Genomic DNA, 12881 nt, shown 5'->3' with positions numbered 1-12881 from the left:
TGAAATCTGAGTTTTGGTTGGGAAAAGTCTGTATCCCCGTTTTCCTAAAAGTCTAAGCCTTGGATAGTGTTTTCATCTGAGCCCTGCTTGGAGGGGCAGCAAATGAGAGTGTCATCTAGAGATTGTAGAACTGCACTATTCTTTGATTGGAGCTCTCTGAGCTAAGCTTAGGAACACTTAACTTGAGGAAAATAAGCAAATCTCTTCCAAGCCCAGGAGTTGGACATTCAAACATGACCAAAAGCTGGTGAGAGACAAGAATATCTTCTGTTCGAGAAGGTCCAGGCAAAGTGGATTTCCTGGAATGAGGTTTGCCATCAACTCTCCTAATAGTTTTTTTGTTTTTCCTGCAGAGAGAGGTTCTGTATCGGAGGTTAGCGCAGTGACTCCTGTCAGCGTAATCAGCATTGTAGTCTGTGAGGTCGGTAACCTCCCCAGGCTCCTGAATGCGACGGCAAAGCCGGGGAGCCTCCTGTGAGACCTCTGCCGAGGCCACGAGCACGCGGAGTTCTCTGCTCCCTTCCCTCTGTGCATGGCCACGTCTCTTGCACTGGGGGCGTGGACCAGGCGTCCTTCAGAGAGAGACACTTCGTGCACCACTGTCCTGGTTTTCCACACCTGGAACATTCTCTTGTGGGCTTCCAGTGAGGTCACTGGGCAGTGCTTGAAGAGCTGCTGCCCTGTGAGGCTGCTGCCCTGTTGGAGTACTCTTTCCTCCTCAGCCCTGTTGCTATTATTAAACACCCTACGTTTTATTTTTACCATCTGGCCCATGGGAATTTGGGGTCCCATGGCCAGGTTTTGAAATTGTACCCTTAGAAGTGAGTCCATAGGAGGGAGTGCAGAACTGTACACAGCTGAGAAGTGTCTGTAGAACCTGGAAAGACAAGGACACATGGCTCCCCACAGCCCATTTATACTTAAGAATGTGGCTTAAACCCCTTATGTTTGATGAAATCTGGCACCTTAGAGTCTCTTTTTGCACCCAAAGTGGAGTTACTTGTTTCAGTCCACATGTGTTCACCCTTACAAGTTATTTAGATATTTAGATCTATTTAGATCCTGGGGTATTACCACAGAATGCCCCTTCAACTTTACTAACCACCACACCTAGGGTAACTGGCCACTAGGAGGCGCTGTCACCATTGCTAAGATGCCAGTACATCAGAGGACACAATTACATGTATGGTTGGGGTGTTTTCCTAGCACCCCAATTTGTTGTGGCTAGATTGGGCCTAAATTTTTATTCCAGATTCTTACCTTTTACTTAGAGAAGAATTCTAAGTACAGGCACAAATAAGATGTGCAACACACAGTATTTCTTTACAAAGTGAGGAAAGTACATATGCACCTGTGGGCTTTACCTGGGGAGAGTGGGCCAGGAATGGTGAAGAGGGATTCCATACCCGGCTCGCTAAGGGTCCCTGAGGAGAGAGAGCCAGCTTCTGCTTTACCTGGCTTCTTTTCTTTTTTTTAAGATTTTATTTATTTATTTGAGAGGTAGAGTTACAGACAGTGAGACAGAGAGAAAGGTCTTCCTTCTGTTGGTTCACTCCCCAAATGGCTGCAATGGCTGGAGCTGTGCCGATCTGAAGCCAGGAGCTTCTTCTGGGTCTCCCATGTAGGTGCAGGGGCTCAAGGACTTGGCCATCTTCTACTCTTTTCCCAGGCCATAGCAGAGAGCTGGATCGGAAGAGGAGCAGCTGGGACTAGAACTAGTGCCCATATGGGATGCTGGCACTGCAGGCGGAGGATTAACCTACTGTGCCATGGTGCCAGCCCCTACCTGACTTCTTATGAGCTTGGAAAATGGAAGTGTTTGCATGGTATTACCCCCAGATCCTGGGTAGGGGGAAGTACTTTCTGGGGAAAGGGTCATCTGATTGACAGGTAGTGGATATGGTAACATGGAGTGGGGGCTATGTGGCTTCCAGCTCATGAATTTAATCTGTCTATCTGACTTATCCCATATCAAAATGAGTTTGGGGGCTGCGCCACTGCTGCTGGAGACTTCATGAGGGGCACTGTGCCTCGTGCCTGGAAGCTCAGCTCCAGGGTCCCAGAAAGCAGCATAAAGCTGAGACCAGCTGTCGAGTTGTGCATAAACCCTGAAGCCCTGTGCCCTGAACATCTTCAGGGGCCTGCACTTCTGTGCCTGGGGTATCCAACCCCTAGGTGGCCTTAAGCTCTCTGCCTGGAGTCTGTGCACCAGGGTGGGATAGGATCCAGGCATTGCCAGAAGCTGGAGTTGAGAAACCCCAGCATAGCTGTGCACGAGCTCTTAGGTTCCACCGAGCAGCAGAAACCACATTCCTATACCAGGAACGAAAAGCCATCTACAGTGCCATCTACAGTTTATTTTTTAAAAGATTTATGTATTGGCCGGCGCTGTGGCTCACTAGGCTAATCCTCCGCCTTGCGGCGCCGGCACACCGGGTTCTAGTCCCGGTCGGGGCACCGATCCTGTCCCGGTTGCCCCTCTTCCAGGCCAGCTCTCTGCTGTGGCCAGGGAGTGCAGTGGAGGATGGCCCAAGTCCTTGGGCCCTGCACCCCATGGGAGACCAGGATAAGCCCCTGGCTCCTGCCATCGGATCAGCGCGGTGCGCTGGCTGCAGCGCGCTACCGCGGCGGCCATTGGAGGGTGAACCAATGGCAAAAGGAAGACCTTTCTCTCTGTCTCTCTCTCACTGTCCACTCTGCCTGTCAAAAATTAAAAAAAAAAAAAAGATTTATGTATTTATTTGAAAGTCAGAATTACACACACACACACACACAAGGTCAGGAGGAGGTCTTCCATCTGCTGGTTCACTCCCCAGATTGGCCACAATGGCTGAAGCTGTGCTGATCCAAAGCCAGGAGCCAGGAGCTTCTTCCAGGTCTCCCACGTGGGTGCAGGGGCCCAAGAACTTGGGCCATTCTCTGCTGCTTTCCCAGGCCATAGCAGAGAGCTGGATCAGAAGTGGAGCAGCCAGGTCTCGAACTGGTGTCCATATGGGATGCTGGCACTGCAGCATTTACCCATATGCCACAGTACCAGCCCCAAGCAATTGACAATTTAAGCCTACCTTTAAACACTCCCTTGCTGGCCAAATGTAGCAGGAAATGCCCTTCCCTCTTCCAGCAGCAGAGGGTGGGGTGGAGGAGCCACGTGGTCAGCACAAGAGGACAAATCTGAGTCCACCACATTTTATCCAGCAGTTATGGCTCAGTGGTAAGAAACGAACTGTCCTACATCAAAATCTAGTTCCAAAACTACATTGCTTTTAAAAGGTGCGCACTTGGACAGACAGTTTCCATCTTAGGCTGGTGACAGGCAATTACCAAGAATTTCCATGGTTTCCCTTTAACCCTGGTGTTTCCAGGCTGAGGCTGGCCTCCAGCAGTTGCCAAAGTACAAAAGCATCCACATTCACATTTCAAAAGCTCACCCTAGAGTCATTTAAAAAAAAAAAAAGCTTTATATGGACCAAGCAGTTTCTAGCAAGAGACTCCCAGCAGGTGACCATTGGAAAGCCAGGCCCTTTGATTGACAAGTAGGCAGGGAGTGGAGGCTTGTGACTGCCTGCCTGGCTGCCTCATACCAATGGGACCTCTACCTTATAGCTTGCAATACGTTCTGAAAGCTAAGTCTGTTTTAAGGGAGCCAAACTGTGGCAATTTGTACCAGATTTAAAAGGATAAACAAGTGAGCCTCCGGGAAGACAGACATGAGAGCTGAGATAATTACTTATTTGTTAGTGTACTTACTTTAAAGGCCAAGTGACAGAGGGAAAGACAGAAACAGAGATTGAGATCGATCTTCCATTTGCTGTTTCACTCCCCACAAGGCTGCCATAGTCAGGTCTAGGCCAGGCTGAAGCCAGGAGTCAGAAACTTTGTCCTGGACTCCCACACAGGTAGCAGGGACCCAAGTAGTTGGGCCCTTTTCCACTGCCTTCCCAGGTGCATTGGCAGGGAGCTGGATTGGAAACGGAGCAGCTGACACTGCAGAGTGGGAAGCCAGTGTGGAGGCAGTGGCTTTACCTGCTGTACATGGCAGCCCCTCTATCTGTTTCCATGCTCATTGTCTGGCCCCATCTCTTGTGGACAATAGGGTGGAAATTTCCCGAAACACATGCATTTTCTCAGCATAGTTGTGTTTGGAAAATATAGCATTGACACAACTGTCTGAACAACAATTTAGTCAGGCAAAGAAACTTTTTATTATTGGGTTGAGTTGTACAGTTAGTGAACACACATGTTTGTTAAGAATATCCACATGTGCATTGTAATCTGAATGGATTATAAAACTGAATCCCTGTGTTACCAGAGCAGTGCCTCTCCCTTATAGCTTGATAACCTCAGGGTTATTCTTCTCCGTGCCAGTGAAGTTTTTTCCTTATGGTCCATGATTTTGTGACCCAAGAAGGGGATAGTATTAGATTCCCGGTAGTAGGGGGCCTGTTTACATTTCCTGATTGACTTCACCTGTGGAAGTTACTCGGCACACCGAGGACGATGGGGCTTTCGCAGGAGACAGTCTCTGCCTAAAACGCCGGGGCCAGGTGTTTAGTTTCTGCCGCTTGAAGTGGCTGCAGACAGCAAGCATTCTGAGCTCGCACGGTGCTTACCAGGGCTGTGGTGGGAGGTACAAGACTTGCTCACACTCCATGTAAGACATTGGGATTCCTGAAAGCCTGGTGAGGGAAATTCATTTATTGGTTTGTTCATCCAGTCAGTATTTTCAGTTCCTGCTTTTTGCCATGCACCAGACCAGGCAGTGCTGTGAGCAGGAAGAATCTGTGCAGGCTACGGATGAGAGAGGGAGAATCCGATAGGAAGTGGTGAGTGCGGCTATGAAACAAACCTTGGAAGTTTTGGAGTCTCTGACCTGAGAGTCAGAGAAAGCTCCCAGCAGTCATAGCAAAGGTTAGACTAGCAGGAAACCAGGAGTGGACAGCAAAACTGAGCATTTGGGGCTTCTTCCTGGAGGCAGTGTGGTCACTTAAGGTTATTGAATTGATTAATTGGCCGGCGCCGTGGCTCAACAGGCTAATCCTCCGCCTTGCGGCGCCAGCACACCAGGTTCTAGTCCCGGTTGGGGCGCCAGATTCTGTCCCCGGTTGCCCCTCTTCCAGGCCAGCTCTCTGCTGTGGCCCGGGAGTGCAGTGGAGGATGGCCCAAGTGCTTGGGCCCTGCACCCCATGGGAGACCAGGAAGAAGCACCTGCCTTCGGATCAGCGCAGTGCACCGGCTGCAGCGCAGCGGGCATTGGAGGGTGAACCAACAGCAAAGGAAAACCTTTCTCTCTGTCTCTCTCTCACTGTCCACTCTGCCTGTCAAAAATAAAAATGAAAAAAATGAATTGATTGAAACTTCAAGCTAACTCCACTGAAAGTGTGTGCGGAGTCTGGCTGGTGGACAGTAGGCTTTGCAGGGCTCGAGCAGCAGTGAATGGTGTCTGGAGGCAAGGTGCAGGGCTGGGATGGCGGGGAGGGAGCAGAGCTTCAGAGAGATCTAGAAGACAGTAGGTAGAGGCCTGCTGACGTATGCTGTAAGAATCTGGTGACCAGGGCAAGGAGGAACAGGTCTGTAGGAAAAGCCCCGAGTTTGGACTGCCTGTGGGATATCCACCATCGATGACCAAGTCATAGAGCCTGGAGCTCAAAGGCGAGATCTGGCCAGAGATTAGATAGTCTGCTACAAAGCCAGTGCTGTGGTGTAGTGGGTAAAGCCGCCACCCGCAGTGCCAGCATCCCATATGGGCGCCAGTTCAAGCCTTGGCTGTTCTACTTCTGATCTAGCTTCCTGCTGATAGCCTAAGTGCCTGGGTTCCTGTATGCACTTGGGAGTCCCTGGAGAAGCTCCTGGTTCCTGGCTTTGGATTGGTCCAGCTCTGGCCATTGTGGCCATTTGGGGAGTGAACTAGTGGATGGAAGATATTTCTCTCTCTGTAACTCTGCCTTCCAAATAAATAACTGTTAACAAAAAGAAGAAGAAGGTGCGCTATGCTCAGAGTCGGTGAAGAGCTGGGAATGAGGCGTGTGGGGCACACCACCCCAGTGTTTAAAAGCAGTAGCTTTTGCCCTTGGAAACTTCAGGTATGAATTGTGACCATTAAAATAATTTGCTTCTTATTTTCATAATGGTAACAAGTACATACTTGGTAGATGAATTCTTTTTTTAAAAAAAAGATTTTTATTTATTTGAGAGGAGGAGTTACAGACAATGAGAGGGAGATACTGAAAGGTCTTCCTTCTGTTGGTTCACTCCGCAAATGGCCGCAATGGCCGGAGCTGCGATCTGAAGCCAGAAGCCAGGAGCTTCTTCCCAGTCTCCCATGCGGGTGCAGGGTCCCAAGGACTTGGGCCGTCTTTTACTGCTTTCCCAAGCCACAGCAGAAAGCTGGATTGGAAGAGGAGCAGCCAGGACTAGAACCGCTGCCCATATTGGTTGCCAGCGCCGCAGGCAGAGAATTAACCTACTGCCCTACAGCGCCGGCCCCAGTATAAGAATTCTTTTGCACTGCGCCTTTGAATTCCTGCTATTTAGAAATGAAGATGAAAGTGTTAAGAAGTAGCATTTGTCAAACCACAGGACTTTCCTGGGACTTGGTAGGCTCGTGACAGTTGCGTTTCCACTTGGGTTGGAGGGGTTCACGCCGTGCTGGCGTGATGTGCCTGATCTGTGTGCTCTAACTCTTCTTACCCACTGTCAGCTCAGCAGCAGGTGCAGCCCCCGAGGCAGATCTCCTTCTCCGTGAGCGTCTCTCCGCTCCTCCTCAAGTCTAAAGCGCTCTTTCCTCTCGGCTCCTCTGACTCCAGTGCGGAGGAGGAGCTGCATAGTAAGTGAGCAGCTTCGTGTCCGCCGCTGCTCCGGCCTCACGGCTCCGGAAGTGCTGTGGGCTTGGCACTAATGTTGGCTGTACCCCGTTGCATGCCATCTTTTGGAAATCACGTTTTTGTACTTGGCTCTGAAAATGGATCTAGAGCCAACATCTCTGTCTCTGTGTACCTCTAACTGTTCCAGTGGCCTCCCGATTCCAGGGTATCTCAAGGCATAAGCGATGTGTTCCCAACCCTCACTGTGCCTTTGTAGTCCTGGGTACAATTTCAGCAAACATTCCACCTGGTCATGGCAGCTTCATTGTCCTGGCTTTGTTTGTTTGTTTTTTTTTCCCCTCTGTCTAGTGGTACAACTGTATAGATGCCCATCTGTGGTATTTAAAAGCTTATATTGCATTTTTTATCTTCTCATCATTTCTGACAGTAAATAAATGAAGTAATTTTAAAAATGTTTCATTTGAAATAACACCGTGTGAACAAGGGAGTGGGAGTTAATGTATTTCTCCTCCTTGGATCTCTTTTTTTTTTTTTTAAATCTTTAAACTTTTCAATAAACTGTAAGTTTCAGATTAATACATTTTTGGTAATAACTAACTTAAAAATTATATTTCCCATTGTGCACCACAGTGCTGGCCCCGGAAAAACCTTTTCTGATGTTCAGTGGGTTACTGAACTGTTTTCATTTCCTGCAGCTGACACTATGACTCTCTGACAATTAGAGTGTTCCTGTGGTTGGGGCAGGTAGTGTGGCGCAGTGGTTTAAGCCACTGTCTACAGTGTGAGCAGTAGTTTCAGTCCCAGCAGATTCACTTCAGATCCAGCTCCCTGCCTATGTGCCTGGTAAAGCAGTGGAAGCTGGCCCAAGTGCCTGGGCCCTGTGTTGCCCATGTGGGAGACCCAGATGGAGTTCCAGGTTCCTGGATTTGGCCTGGCTCAGTCCCAGCCATTGTGTCCATTTTGGGAGTGTACCAGTAGATGGAAGATCTCTATCTCTCTGGCTCTGTGACTCTAACTTTTAAAAATATGTATATTTGGCTGGCGCCACGGCTCAATAGGCCCTCTGCCTGCGGCGCCAGCACACCAGGTTCTAGTCCCGGTCGGGGCACTGGATTCTATCCCGGTCGCTCCTCTTCCTGTCCAGCTCTCTGCTGTGGCCCGGAGTGCAGTGGAGGATGGCCCATGTGCTTGGGCCCTGCACGCCATGGGAGACCAGGAGAAGCACCTGGCTCCTGGCTTCGAATCAGCGCCGTGCGCCTGCCACAGCACGCCAGCCGCAGCGGCCATTGGGGGTGAACCAACGACAAAGGAAGACCTTTGTCTCTCTCACTGTCCACTCTGCTTGTCAAAAAAAAAAATGTATATTTATTTAAAAAGTACTCCTATGAATCAGTACCCATGTGGGATGCTGGTACCACAGGCCAGGGCTATGCCACAGCGGCGGCCCCCTGCAGTAATACTTGTAAACCTTATGGGTTGATGACAAGTTCCTTTACTTTTGTCTGTAATTTTGTTGTGTAAACAACCTTGGTTTTTCTGTACTCCTTGATGCTCTGAAAGCTTGGTGACAATCTAGGAATTTCAGGGGCAGCTTTGGATTAATCACTGTCCTCGGAGTGACAGCTAAGAGGTCAGAGAAACCAAGTCTCAGTGGTAAAAAAGCTGGACATCTCCTAGGAGTCGTGGGCCCCCCAGGTCGCTGTCACGGCTTTGTTTAGTTTGTAATTTATTCCTCAGAAATCTGCTGCTTGCTTTTTCTTGGCAGGTCTTTGTGTAGTTGGAACTTTTCTGTTTATTTTTATTTTGTTTGCATTCCTAGAATGCTGACCTACTAGGCCCTTGCTTAAGTGTACAGTAGAATCTTTGTGACTTGAGAGAATTTAATTCTGCTTTTGTCACTGAAGGCTCCTTAGTGTAAAACGTTAAAGCCACTAACTTGAATGAGCCTCTCCAGTTTGTTACGTGCACTAAGGCGTCAAGGTTCAAATGCTGGTTGTGTGGACACCTGACTTCTGCAGAACTGGGCGCTGGCCTTTGTTGTCTGGTCTTCCCTCCCCTAGGCTGCATTAGTAGGGAGTGGAGTAGAAGAGCCCCAGATACGGAAAAGGAAGACTTACAGAAAGCAATCTTTGGAAGACTTAGAATTTGTTTTTGAGTTTCCTAGGAGTTATTCCCACCTGTTGGCTGTTTGAATTACTTAGTAGTAGCCACAGTTCGGCATTTCTATTCAGAACCTAGAATCTTTGGGGCGTTTAAAGGTTTCAGGTGCTGGTCATCTGATTGTAGATCATGACACGTCTGCCTGAGGACAGTTTACTCACAGCAATCTCAGGGGTTCTTAGAACCAGTGTGAAGGGGAATGGGTACGCGTGCTCCCTATCCTAGTACTTGCCGGAGCTTCCTTTGTCTGGTGGAGTGTCCTTGCAAAGATTCTCTGTGTCTGACCTCGAAACTGAAAGCCATGAGGTGTTGAGAGTGACTCCGACTTGCTGGACGTGTGGTCGATGGCAGTCGCGGTCCTGTTGCTTCACCGTTCTCTGCTTCGTGCCTTGTCATCTGACTTGTCCCTAGGGCTTTCGTGACCTGCTTCCCTCTGTGGGCCACCAGTTATGGGGGAGAAAGAACTCATCTTACTCGTGGAGAGGACTTCGCCGTGTGAGTTTCCTCCCTCACTTCACAATCCTGAAATCCTGCAGTTTTACCCTGAATTAGTGACTGGGCCGGCATTCTATACGCTAGCCCGATGCTCTTTCCTGCTCACTGACCTGTTTCCAGGCTCTCTGAAGAGAACAGCAGCGCTGCAGGAGCTGGGCGCTCAGTGTAGTGGAGCAGGAGCCTTAGTGACACCCGAGCTGTGCTCCCTCCCACCCTCCCCGTGGCGAGGTCGTCTCAGAGGCGGCGTGGAGAAACTGAGCCGTGGCAAGGCAGGGATTGAAGAGCTGCTGTGTGTGTGTGTGTGTGTGTGTGTAAGCGCTAGAGAGAAAATATTGGTTGGGATTTTTTCAGTTACTTGAATCCTGGGTTAAATTTATTTTCTTTGTAAGAAATCCACTCCCCGTGGCTAAAGGTTTCAAGTTTAATTGTTCCTTCTACCAAGCCTTCGGAAGGAAGAGGCGCCACGCAGTGGCTCTCAGGTGCTGTGTCTGCTTTAGCGGTGTCACTGTAACTGTTAAATAGCTGACCTGTCGTGGGGAGGCCCTCTGCTAACGTGTCCTCTGCCTTTTGTTTTCTAGACTCACGGTCCTTCCACAACACCAGTGCTCATCTGACCGAGAGGTGCGGTACAGTGACCCTGTTACTCCTTTCCCAGAATGAAGTGAGGGGAGTCAGGAGTGTCCCGGGCCGTTAGTGAAGTCAGCTCGGTTAGCTGAGGTCATGGGCACGTAATTCCCGAGTGATGGATGTGCAGTAACGACTAGACGTACAGTGGAGACTGCGTCCTTTACGTGCAGATCTCCAATGGTTTACTGCTTCCTCCCGTTTTCATGACGAAGATTATTGGTTATAGTTAGTCATGTGAGGGCACATACATATTGGACGTCATGGATTTGTGCATGCTTTGTGGTGATTTTAAATTTCTAAGTACAATTTGTGTTGTAATTAGTATATATGAGGGTACTTCAGAAAGTTCATGGAAAATAGGTTTAAGAAATTTATTTTTGTAAAGATTTATTTTTAAATCAGAGCATAGTTGTTCTCAATACACAGCTGACATGAACTTTTTGAAGCTCCCTTGTCTGCATGGATTTCAACATTTTTTGAACCAAAAAATTCTTGTCACTTTGTGAGGTGCCCTTGTCCCCACATCCGTACTGTGCTCCACCTCCTTCACCTTTTTATGTTTTCAAGTTGGGTTCTTCTGTGCACGTGTGTGTTGAGCAATGCTCTTTCCCAGTTAGTGGGCAAGGTTCTTGGAGCAGACACAAGATTGCTCTTCTGGCCCATTGTTTATTTTTATTTTTATCCTTCCCATCTCATGCTTGTGTGGTTAAATATCCTAATCTGAGAGTTCTGGGCTTCTGGGTGCTGCCCAGCCATCCTTTCAAGTCCACTTTTTCACAACAGCACAGAAGCAACGTGCATAGCAGTGGGCATTGGTTGTGGAGAGGACCTGTGGTTCTGCTTCTGCCTCCTCTCCCAGAGACACCTGAGGTGGACAGGGCTGCCCTGCCAGGGGGTGCCACAGCACGTGAGCGAAGTGCCAGGCAGGGATTCCCGTTCCAAAGCAGCCCCGCACTCACACCCAGCACGCGGCTGGGGCTCCAGGAGCTGGGCGCTCAGTGTAGTGGAGCAGGAGCCTTAGTGACACACGAGCTGTGCTCCCTCCCACCCTCCCCGTGGCGAGGTCGTCTCAGAGGCGGCGTGGAGAAACTGAGCCGTGGCAAGGCCAGGGATTGAACTCACAGGTCAGCCGTGCGAGTTGCCTGAGGTCACACTGGTTCACTTGGGATGGTCTTAGATGTTATGTGGGCTTCTTGAGCAAGTGTCTGTATAAAATTCGTGAAGGGCTCTGTGCGTACACACTGCAGCTCAGACTGGCCCGCTGCTCTGTCGAGACCCTCGTGAAGCATGTGTAGCTGCAAACACCAGTCCACGGTCTTGGCTGTTTGGTGCCCAAAGCTTGGTGAGCGTGAGCCTCCATCAGTCGTGAGGCTCCCTGGTTTGCATCCCCTGGTAACCAGTGCCTCATCCTTCGTTTATGTGTAGGACTGTCCTTTCAAGCACCAGTTTGCAACAAAGTTTGTAGACCAAATGCTGTGTTAGAAATTTCAGATAAAATAATGAGTAACTGACAGGGTCTTTAACCTGAGTCACTGCAAATCTATAATTACAACATTAAGACTAAGAGAAAAAACACAGCCCGCTCTTGGCAACAGAACGTGGGTGTTGTAGTTCATGCTGTCCCCAGATACTGCACGAAACCCAAACCACTCAGCCATCTCTGTCTACCACTTCTTCTGCCACCGTTGAACTTCTCTGGTCCCTAAAAAGGTCACTCTTCTTGTTTTTATTTAGTATGACAGAAGAGAGCTACAATTTCCTGCCCCAGAGCCCTTCCAAGAAAGACTTCGAAGGGAAGAGTGGAACAAAAGTCAGTCGCACGTTCAGCTACATCAAGAATAAAATGTCCAGCAGCAAGAAGAGCAAAGTAAGTGCCAGCGCGCGTCTTCCTTGAGGGGCCCTCTCAGTCGTCCTCGGGAAGCCCTGCCGCCGCTGTGTGAACTCCAGGACTCCAGGATGGGCACCTAACTGGAAGTGAACTCGGGAGCGGTCTGAAATAGCCTGACCGTGGAGCAAAGGAGCAGCACTAAGTCAAGTCACGAGAAGTGCTGCACTCGGTACACTCGCACTGTGTGTGCTGAGAACTCCCCACAGATGGTTACCTGTCCCGCAGCCGTGTCTCGCAGGTAGTCCCTGTACCGTGGGGAGTGCCCCAAATGTGGAGAAGAGGTTCAGTCTTGGATTTCTTTGACTTAGGATTCCCTGTCATAGAAGGGGACAGGTGTTTGGCAAAACCTTCAAAGGCTGCTTGGGATGCTCCATCCCCTACGGAGTGCCTGGTAGCCATCCTGGCTCCTTCCCTCGGATGCAGCTTCCTGCTAGCGTGTATCTAGGGAGGGCCCAAGTACTTGAGTACTTGCCACCCGAGTGGGAACCCAGATGGGTGCAGCCTGACCCAGCCCTAGTTGTTGTGGACAGTTGGGGAGTGAGTCAAAGGATGGAAGAGCTCTTTGTCTCTCTCTCTCTCCCTTTCAAATAAAATGAAACATATAGGATTATTAAAGATGTCGCGGAAGGGGATGGGAGTTTGGCATAGCCGTTGGGACTGCCACATTCTGTATGGAATGCCTGGTTTCAGGTCCCAGCTCCAACTCGGCTCCCAATTGCAGCCTCCTGCTAAAGTACATCCTGGAAGCCGGCAGGCCATGCTCACATAGTTGGATCCCTGCCCCCATGTAGGAAACGTGGATGGAGTCATTGACTCATGGCTTCAGCACTGGCCCAGGCCTTGCTCCTGCAAGTGTTTGTGGGGGGAATCAGCAGGTGGGAGTGCTGTCT

At 49.7% G+C, this 12881-nt stretch overlaps 1 protein-coding gene across 9 annotated transcripts in view; it reads left to right on the top strand.

The window, feature by feature from the left end:
* The window catches only part of AKAP13 (A-kinase anchoring protein 13), a 326203-nt gene that overhangs the window by 260589 nt on the left and 52733 nt on the right, over positions 1 to 12881 (top strand). For all 9 annotated transcript variants that reach the window (XM_062204924.1, XM_062204923.1, XM_062204920.1 and 6 more), the window contains 2 exons: positions 10055 to 10097; positions 11838 to 11970. In XM_062204924.1, coding sequence (XP_062060908.1) covers positions 10055 to 10097; positions 11838 to 11970 — 176 coding nt within the window. The remainder of the gene's footprint in view (positions 1 to 10054; positions 10098 to 11837; positions 11971 to 12881) is intronic.

Source organism: Lepus europaeus, chromosome 11 (genome assembly GCF_033115175.1).
Source record: "Lepus europaeus isolate LE1 chromosome 11, mLepTim1.pri, whole genome shotgun sequence".
NCBI classification, from domain to species: Eukaryota; Metazoa; Chordata; class Mammalia; order Lagomorpha; family Leporidae; genus Lepus; species Lepus europaeus.
This window is presented reverse-complemented; position numbering and strand designations above follow the sequence as displayed.